At 32.9% G+C, this 11,209-nt stretch overlaps 1 protein-coding gene across 1 annotated transcript; it reads left to right on the forward strand.

Annotated features, from left to right (window-relative positions):
- The first annotated feature begins 2,978 nt into the window (after nucleotides 1-2,978).
- On the forward strand, nucleotides 2,979-3,680 carry LOC134688077 (baculoviral IAP repeat-containing protein 1g-like). Its single transcript, XM_063548544.1, has one exon. The coding sequence runs from the start codon at nucleotides 2,979-2,981 to the stop codon at nucleotides 3,678-3,680; it is 702 nt and encodes a 233-aa protein (XP_063404614.1).
- The last annotated feature ends 7,529 nt before the right edge of the window (nucleotides 3,681-11,209 follow it).

Here is an 11,209-nt window from a genome sequence, read left to right on the forward strand (position 1 = left end):
CGTTTTTCGACATCAGTGTTACACTAAGACAAAATTTTTGAGTATCAAAATTGTAGTCTAAACGTGGAAAAACTTATAAAGCAAAAAGGATCAAATTAAACGCTTAACCCTCACAGTGAATCTGAGCTATATACGAGGGAGCTATATTCCTTAATTCTGAACGATTCGCAAAAGAGAATCAGAAGATACCGACGGGATATTCCAACTCATAAGTAAATGACAAACTGACAACTCCGTGTCAATAAAAACACCCAAAACGACAAACAACGGAATACACAATGTAGAAATCACGAACCCTGAGCAACACGAATTACACCCCTACCAAAAACATCAGGTGATCGCAGATGCAACAGATGGAGTAGCGGGAACAAGGAATGTGTCAAAGTCGAAGAGACAACAACCCGACCAAAAAAAAACCCACAGCAACAGAAAACCGATAAAGGAAATTTGCTTTTCAAATTACGAAAGATCAAGCACACAATGAAGATTGTATCGTCATAAAACAGTTTAAGAATTGAAAAAGAAAAAAAGTGGACTTAAGAGGAAACATTAACCATACTATATTTTGTTTTTGTTTAAAACCTTTTGATCTAATAAGGGCAACAGTAGTATACAGTTGTTCAAAAGTCATAAAAGAGAGGCGTTAGATACCAGAGGACCATTAAAACTCATAGATTGAAAGTAAACTGACAACGCCAAAAAGACAAACTAACAAATAATAGTACACAAGACACAACATGAAAAACTAAAGACTAAGCAACACGCACACCGCATCCCAATTTAAAGTGTGAATATATTGTTTGTTTTCTTTAAAGGTTGATAGTTATCAAAATCATGTTTTGAATAAAAATATCATAGTGGTATAGTTCCATAACAATTTTTAAAATGTTATACAAAACTTGAAATTTCAGTGAGTGGTAAATAATTTGAAATATATTTATCATGTTGATCCAAATGTAGGTAAACATATTGACACTTTTAGTAAAATGATGTTGAAGGAAATGTGCACTTGCAGAGTTCGATTTGGTAAAATATGTGATTTGCGTTTGCAATTAGTTTGTTGTGAACCTTAAATATTTAGATTTTATCGTATATTATGCAGTTTTTATTAGTGACTTATTCTAAAGTGTATCAATTGTTAACTTCGATTTTGTCTGATGTGTTTTCTATTTTATTGTCCATTATGATTATGTATTCTCTTAGACGCATCTGTTGGTACCCTGTCTGCCGTTGTAAAGACGTATTATCTAAATAAATATATATCTTAGGAGACTACGAAATGACGATAAAAATATCTTCCACATTTTGATGCCAAATTTCTACAATAGACATCAGCAATAGAATGACAAAACAAAGACTATTTTATAAGTCTATTAATATAACCTGGACAATGTTTGGTTTTTCGCCAGCATTATACAATAGTTGTTACGTCTAGTTTATTTTCAATACAGATACACCATCATTGTTATGATCTTTAATTATAAACGACATTGAATTCAAACTAAAAATAGAATTAATGTTTTGATCCATATAATGGTGTTGTTTTTCTTCTAAATACCGACTTTCACTTGAAATCAACGTAAATGATCCATTTCATCCAACTGCTGTCCGAAACTGGAATTTAAAGAGTTCGACAAAAATGGAACGGATGATGAATTTCTCTTTTCGTATATTAAATTCATGATTGTAAACACAAGTTTTGTTTATATTTTTTTATGCTTTGAGTCCTGTGCATATGGTATATTGATTTGTCAGCACGTCATTATTGGCGACTCTAAATATATATTTACGTCACCGGAAAAAAACCAACATATTGGAATATTCTACAAATATGCTTTTCTATTAGGTGCTTTTATGACGATAAAAAGAATAGACCATTATATCAATAGTGAACGCTTAATACATAGCTTAAAGTTACACGGACTTCCATCGAAACTGAATGTGTTATGTGGTGCTTCTTATTCTAAGCAGTTAGGTCACTATGGTTATTGTTCCCTGGTTGATTAAAAATTAATCCAGGGGAAAATACGAAAGTTCTATTATACTTTAAAGTTGCAAATTTTATTATCAAACAACAGTTTTCAACAAAAATGGAACAGGAAAAAGTAATATGTTTTTCGTCCGATATTGTTTTACTTATTTATGACCCAGACGACGGGAATACCTGCGAGTTAATTCGAGATAAACTTACGGACAATAACATACTTTGCTACGGACTGAGTGATACTCCCGGCGAACAGATGCTTCAGGTATATAGGAATTTAGCCCCAGTTGTGAAAAAAGCTGTATTCCTGTTTTCACATTCTTCTGCAAGAAATAATGTACTTTAGTACATTATGTCTATGATTGTTGACGGAATAACAAAAGAAAACATAATAACAGTATTCATACCTTATGCAATACCCCACTTAGATAAACTCAAAATTTTACAGCACGCCGAAGTAATAAGAACGGATTCAGAGACATGGCTCGATGACTTAATTACTGAAGTGATATTAGTTTTACCAAGCTTTACACATATATTGAGCAAAGGGAATTTAATAGACAGTCTTATGTTTCAAGGATTGTGTATTCAACATATGCAAACAGATATTCTAGGAGTGCTAGTGGTTGCTGACAAACTATGTTTACAAATTGATTTAAACGAGTATTTAAAATATCAAGATCGTCATCATGTGTATAAAACACCAACTGTGATAGCAGAATTCCGCTTTTTACGTAACATAAATTCGTCAGTTATAATAACAGTTAACGAGAAAGAAGGACAAAAAACCCTAGCATCAGCTAAGGAAGATATCGGTGTCTTTGCTGCTTCTGTGATTGACACATCGTTAACTTTATCAAGATGTGATTGGTCAGTCGCATGCACTGTGAAAGGAAAATTCAAAGCTGAAGAACAACAATTTCTTTTTGAAATTTACCCTTGTATTTCTTTTACTTTGCTGAATAAATTTATAGAATCAAGTAAAGGACCGTGTATGCCACAATTTGAAAATGTACAAGATAGAATCGATTCATATCCCCAGACATGGAAAGATGAAAATTCTGAATGTGTTCAAAGTATTAGCGCTGCAGGCTTTCTTTACACGGGATTTGGAGAAACATGGCGTTGCTTTTATTGTGGATGTGTATTGACAAATATTTGTCAACAAGGACTTCCTCTAGCTACACATGCAGCCAGATACCCAACATGCAGATATGTAAGAAGTAATTTAACAGACGATGAAATAACAGAAGCAATAGTAGATTTTAAGGTTACCGACAAAAAGTCGAAAATTGCCGAAGCAGTAAAAGATAAATTTCAAGTCCTTTATACCCGAATAAGAACTTTCGAGTCATATGCAAGTAAAAACGATCAAACTGATATTGACATATATGGATTAGCTGTAGCAGGATTTTATTATATTGGACTCGAAAACATTGTTCAGTGTTTTCAATGTAGTGTGAGATTTTACGGAATACTCAGCGATCAAAGTCCTTGGAGTATGCACGCATCACTTTCACCAACATGTGCGTATGTAATCAAAGAAAAGGGGAACTACTTTCTAAAGGAACTTCAGACAGCAAAAGATCAAACATTGAATTCAGATTACACGGTAATAACATTTATAAGAAAAACTTGTGATAGTCCAAAACGACGAGAGTGGCCAAAGAATTTATTTCGACCATGGTGTTACTGAAGAGTTTCACAGAACAATACCGTTAATTTAATAAGCGCTTTGAAGACTTCAGCAATATATAAATGACAAAGAATTATGCATTGGTCCGAGTTTAAATAAAATTAATTACCTTATTTGTTAGACTGTATGATTTGAATATATGTACACATACACAAAAAGAAGATGTGGTATGATTGCCAATGAGACAAATCTATACAAGAGACCAAAATGACACAGAAATTAACATCTATAGGTCTAAGTACGGCCTTCAACAATGAGAACATTTTATATTGTGTGACGTTTTTTGACAGCATTATTGCTCGATGACAAAATATTTTAAACCCAAAACTTAATACAAATATAGAAGAGCTGATAATACTAAAAGAATCAATATGAAAACTAAACCCATACAATGAATCGAGATTTACACGTGGGAGCTGTATTTCTTAATTATTAACGAGTCACAAAAGTGCTGCAGCAGTTATCACAGGGATATCTAAACTCATAAAATAATGAATGACTAACAACTCCATGGTAGTAACACACAAATGATAAACAACAAAATACAAAACACAAAATTGAAAGCAATAGACTGAGCAAAACAAACCCCTGTTAAAACGGAGGTGATCACAGCTGCTCCTAAAGAGTAAGCGGAACCTGTTCCATGTGTGGCACTTGTTGTGTTACTTCTATACACATATTTTAAAGTTCTATCAAATAAAAGCCCTAACGCAATAACGGATTGGTACTTGACACTTATCTAAGATATCGCCAAACGTATAAACACCATTGTTCATATCAAGTTGCTTACCCTAAAATATGACCGAATGTTTTTTTTTAGATTTAATAACGATATTCAAAAGACAAGACTGTTACCGGAAGACACAACACAGCTATTTAAGAATTTAAAGAATAAAGTAAAACACTGATAACTAGAGCAAGTGAAAAATTTACAAAATCGAATTTCAAGAAAACGATAGCCTTATAGTCATGCAAGATTTAAACAGAATTGAGAATGGTAACAAGGAACAGGGAACATTTCAACAAGACAACAACCAGAGCGCAGAGCAGAAAACCGCGGACGAAAGTTAGTTTTTCAATACAACAGATCAAACACACAATGAATATTAAGTCTGAATTTTCATAAAGCAGTTCAATGCAATTAAAAATTATGATGCCCATTTCTAAAATTCGTACCATTAAGGCAGCCAATTCAATGTTATTGACATTACAGAAACATGCTGTAAGGGGGAAGAGTAGTGGACTGAGAAAAAAATATTACCCATACTTAATTTTGTTTTTGTTTAGAAACTTTTGATCTAATTATGGCCGAAGTTGTATACCGTTGTTCATAAATTGATTGTGAGAAAACGAACCAGGGTTACAAAGTAAAACCAAGAGAACAACATCAACTAGAAAAGGAAAACAACGAAACAACAGAAACACTGAAGTATAACAAAGACAAATGTCAATGCAATGTTTATCACTAAATTGGTTGATATCGTTGACAAATTAAGTTAAAATGTTCCCGCTTTGCAATCAACTCAAGCAAAAAAAATCGACCCCCCTTGAAGTTAAATGGTTGCTCCCTAAAAGTTAAAACTATCATAAATAGGGCTACATCAGTCAACAATTGATTCAGTCGTCCGTGCGCGGGCTGTATAGCATTCAAGGTGGCTAAAAACTCCCATCTTCAACAATGTATTATAATCTCAAACAATATAAACTCAAACAAATATGTCAACAAAGAAAAACAAAATGACATATACACAAAACACAATCAGTCATCATCCCAAATGAAAGAAAAAAATACCAAAAATTACCATAGCATAATAATACAGTGACAAGATTTAAAAGTTCAGAGCCAGGTCAAATGGATATAACATTAGCAACACGACGGGTCCCACATGTGGATCAATATCTTTTATTAATTATCCATAGGCGGTAATGGTAACGTTTTCCTCATTTGCTCAGTCCATATCGTTTACTTGAATATTTATGGTGGCTCATATCGAAGCTGGTGTATTTATACATGTTTGGTTAAGTTTTCGGGAAGGCAAGTGCTATTAGTTTTTTCGCTGGACCCCGGCAAATGGTGAAAAATGTCACTCTCCTCGTGAAATAATCCCAAAATACTGATCATAAGATTCAATAAAAAATTTGTCCATTCTAATAATTTATTCAAGGTCAAATTTACATATTTCTCTTCTCATCACATAAGCACTATAAAACAGTTCTTATTGTTCATTTATGTTCATTTCTAAAATCGCAACATACCCATTGTATAGTGGACTAATATGTTTTTTAATTACGCCATCTATGTTCCACTACTAAAGGTCCATTAGGTATTTCGATCCATGTGGAGCATGATCTGCGTACCATTCCGCAGCACCTGAGATCACCCCCAGTTTTTTTGTGGTGGTGGTGGTGGTGGTTGGTGTCTTGTATCTTAGTCTTTAGTGTTCTATGTTTTGTCTTCTGTGCTATTATGTGTCTGTTCCTTTTTTTAATTTTTAGCCGTGGTGTTGTCAGTTTATTCTCAATCTATGAGTTTCACTATCTCGTCCCTCTTTTAAAATAAACTTAAAGGTAAAAGTTATAATTTACAAAGACAAATAATAGAATTTGATAACACGTTGTTAAGATGATCTATATCATCAGTTAAATAAGTAAATCAAATGAAATAAAATTAAAAAAAAATGAATAAAAGAAATATTACTTCCACAGGTCAAAACGTTCCCCAATTAAAATGTTAGACTTAGAATTAGAATTACTTACAATTCTTTAAGGGGATTTGGGTATCATCCTCCATCTAGGAGTTTGAAGTAGCAAATAACGTTGGGGTAGATCTTTGATGACATGTGCCAATTTTGAGAGTAATATGTAATTTATGTGTAAGACTTTTGATTTAAATATAGAAAATTGTGTGTTTTATCATAATTACAGCTGTGATTTCTCAAAAACTCCATATTTGTTTGATTAAAAAAAAATCAGCTTTGCAAAATAAGAGGAGGTAATTCAGATAAAGTAATTTTTATATTAGAAAGTGTTGTGAATTTACCTATTTTGATATGCAGCCAGAAAACAAGTTCGTTGAAGCTCTGTTTTCTTTTTCTTATCTGAAAGCATGTTAATCGAGCTATCTTCTGACATTTTGTCTTAAAGTTCTATCAAAAAGTGTTCTTTTCATCACACATGCATATTCTTTACATATTCTGACAACTTTGCACAACCTGTAGCATAAAAATAAAAAAAGACGGTGACCAATACTTTTTATTAGCTTTTCCCATCTCTTTGCGTCCGTCGTCCGTCGTCAGTCGTCCGTTAACTTTTACAAAAATCTTCTCCTCTGAAACTACTGGGCCAAATTAAACCAAACTTGGCCACAATCATCATTGGAGTATCTAGTTTGAAACATGTGTCAGATGAACCGGCCAACCAACAATTATGGCTGCCATGGTTGAAAATAGAACATGGGGGTAAAATGCAGTTTTTGGCTTATAACTCAAAAACCAAAGCATTTAGAGCAAATCTGACTTGGGTAAAATTGTTTAACAGGTCAAGATCTATGCGCCCTGAAATTTTCATATGAATCGGACAACCCGTTGTTGGGTTGCTGCCCCTGAATTGGTAATTTTAAGGAAATTTTACTGTTTTTGGTTATTATCTTGAATATTATTATCGATAGAGATAAACTGTAAACAGCAATAATGTAGACTTGACCGGGGCATAGAAATATGGTCAGTTGATCAGCGTCTCCTGTCCGCTGATATGATGTATAAATCACTGCTCCGTCTAGTCAGCATTTGGAGGTCTCGTCTTTGCTATAAAAAAGCATTTTAGAACTCAACACGATTTTGTTTGAGTTTAGTGGTAGTTCTAGTTACAGAACAGCCACAAAGATTGGTTTCAAATAAAAACCTTAATCTAGGTTGCCCAGTGTTTGAATACGTATATATTGATATTGAGTTACCTATAAGTAATACTTTGATATAAAGTTATTGTTTGTCGTAAATATAAAATTATTTAAGTTAATCAATTCCTCCTGTACATTCATTTAATTACATGTAACCACATATTTCAATTCTTAGATACGCTTCAATACAAATTCGGGTCAGGCTACGACGTAACCAACAAAAAATATGTGACTACAATATACTTCTATTAAAGTACAAGCCGGATTTTTTCTTATAAATTACAATCTTTATTTCTTTTATGTAAATAGGAAATACGTGTAATTTTCTTTACGTTGATGTTGTATACTGAAAAGAAAACATTATAAGACGCAACCTTTTATTAAATAACACCTACGATTGTGTTATGGAAGCGGGGCAAGATCGATCATAACATGATTTGTAATGCAACGTTCAAGGTAACGACAGTCCTTTTGTGTGTATTTCATATCTGATTTTTTTTATGTTTCGGTAATTGTTTCTCTTTTCGTTATTTGTTTTTGTCCTTTACTCTCTAATCTTTATTTTTTCTGTCCTATATCTTTTTTCTCTATGTATTAAGATTACGTTTTGACCCACCTGGGCTGTTTATTTTATAGTCCTTGATTCTTCTAAAATTGTAGATGTAACCAATATAAATGCTCCCAGTGTACAGAATCAATTTAAAAAAAACATCGTTCAGGCAGATGGGGCTGGGGTTGTGGGTTGGTTGGTTTGGGGTAATGTGGGGGAATAGGAGGTTTAGATAATGAACTTCTCAGCTTCTAGCTTGACGCTAGATGCTATAATGGGCATCTTCACCTAGGTCAATGTACCTCTTAACAATTTAACCTGTACTCGTTGTATTTGAGCAGTCAAAATGCGTTGAAAATTCTTTATATGTCATATACAGTCACTGATCCAATTTCACGTTTCCTCATGAATATTTAAAAGTTAATGCCGGAAAAATATTTAAATATTTATGACGACCACTTCAAGCTGTCCTTGTTTCCAATGTATACAACGACGCCAGTAACGACTCAATTTTTTTTTCTTTTACAATTTTAAGAATTTTTTTTTTCACCTTTTAATATTTTTCTGTTTGAAACCTATAAAATGTTATGTTTTATGCTTATTGTTGATATTTTAGGCCATACTAACGAATTCGTTCACCATTGATTAGAATAGTAATGTAAATTTCAAGGTGTTGTATATTTCTCAGCCAGATGTGAGGCCCTTTTAAAGAGGAATTTTGTTCCCAATATTTAAATCAAATAAATAACAATAACACAATAAACAAGAATTGAAAATATGTTTTTTTCTGGATTGCAGTATAAAGACAATAATAGTGTATTGACTTGACACATCAACGATATAAGGATATGGCCCGAAGCAGGGAAAAAGCTTGGCAGAGTCTCGCATTTCCCCGTTTCTAAACCTCATCCTTATATTGTTGATATGTCAAGTCATTTCACTATTTTTTCTATGTCCTATATTAGTTATAAAATCTATCTATCTATCTATCTATCTATCTATCTATCTATCTATCTATCTATCTATCTATCTATCTAATTATCTATCTATCTATCTATCTATCTATCTATCTATCTATCTATCTATCTATCTATCTATCTATCTATCTATCTATCTATCTATCTATCTATCTATCTATCTATCTATCTATCTATCTATCTATCTATCTATCTATCTATCTATCTATCTATCTATCTATCTATCTATCTATCTATCTATCTATCTATCTATCTATCTATCTATCTATCTATCTATCTATCTATCTATCTATCTATCTATCTATCTATCTATCTATCTATCTATCTATCTATCTATCTATCTATCTATCTATCTATCTATCTATCTATCTATCTATCTATCTATCTATCTATCTATCTATCTATCTATCTATCTATCTATCTATCTATCTATCTATCTATCTATCTATCTATCTATCTATCTATCTATCTATCTATCTATCTATCTATCTATCTATCTATCTATCTATCTATCTATCTATCTATCTATCTATCTATCTATCTATCTATCTATCTATCTATCTATCTATCTATCTATCTATTATTTTTATGATATATCAACGGACATCACTGTGGAAGTATTAACGCAAAACACATGTTCCAGATTTCTTTCAATCTATATCTGTTTTCAAGATAATAATCAAAACTTCTGTTTACCCCTATGAGCTATTTTAAGCCATGGTGGACATCTTGAATTGGTCGGCAAACGGGATCAATTGACATATTTACCCAATGGTGACTGTGGCCAAGTTTGGTCGAGTTTGGTCCGGTTGTGTAAGAGAAGATTTTTTTTAAAGATTTCTAACGACGACGACCCAGGCGAGCTAAAGAGGGTTTGTGACCCATTTTTAAAAATTATTCTTTTAAAAAAGGAAGATAATATCAACTACATTTGGCAAATTCTTTTTAGGGGTCTCGGTAACCGAGTTGTCTACGTAGTTACTACTATAACCACTAGCCAGTCAACACTGATTTGTGAGTTCAAATCCCCTCTGTGGGTGCACTCGACTTCAGTCCTAATTGACCAGGTTTGTCAGTTTCCAAATCGAATGTCGGTGGTTTCTCTTGGCACTCCGGTTTCCTCCACCAAAAAGAACTGGCCGCCACGAAATAGCCCTAAAATGGCACTAATAACTAGCGTTTAAACACCAACAATCAATCAATCCTGTTCCCTTTTCTAAAATTAAACGTAACCTACAATTCATGTAACATGTTTGATGGAATTGAAAATTGAATGTACACTGAATGGAAATCACAGTAAAAAGGAATAGTTTTCATAAAATTATTTCTAATGTAAATTAATCTACCAATTGATGTAACAAAAGTGCATTTAATTTGTATTCAGTTTCTACCTGCGGTAGATTTGGCATGCCGCTTTGCAAAGTTGTATAAGCCTGTATTCATCATCCTTTCGAAGGATATTTATATTCAAATGAAACGAAATGAAAAAACTTGTTTTCCGATAATATATATATTGTGACATTTACAACTGGCAATGCTATTGATATTATTCCTAAAGTTGTCAAGGTCGTATCAATTCAAGCAATTACCATAGCTCGTCAGATTTAAAACACTTAAAGGAAGAGAATCATTTGAACAAGAAGCATTACTTGCGTTATATTTCTTTGATAAAAACAACCCTAAAAAACAAATATATGTTGGAAGATATATAGATGTAAATCAGCACGAAAATCGGCACTTGTGAGACAGTCGCTTCATCAGCCCGAACGATATCATCCCAGGGATCATAGGCATTTCAATTGCGCTATTTATCATGGAATCAATGTCCCAATTAGGTCATTCTTAAATTTTCGATATTTCTCACAGACGTGGCTGTTTCATGCATCATAAGTTAAAAGAAAGGACACTATATTAAACTTTCATGCAAGTCATGTTTTAGGTTACCTTTTTTCGGTCGTCACTTACGGGCCTGTGCCCTATAGCTTCTTTTTGGAATTTTGGATCCTCAATGCTCTTCAACTTTGTACTTGTTTGGCTTTATATTTTGATATGAGCGTCACTGATGAGTCTTATGTAGACGAAACGCGCGTCTGACGTACTAAATTAT

This window comes from Mytilus trossulus, chromosome 10, assembly GCF_036588685.1.
Source record: "Mytilus trossulus isolate FHL-02 chromosome 10, PNRI_Mtr1.1.1.hap1, whole genome shotgun sequence".
In the NCBI taxonomy this organism is placed as follows: Eukaryota; Metazoa; Mollusca; class Bivalvia; order Mytilida; family Mytilidae; genus Mytilus; species Mytilus trossulus.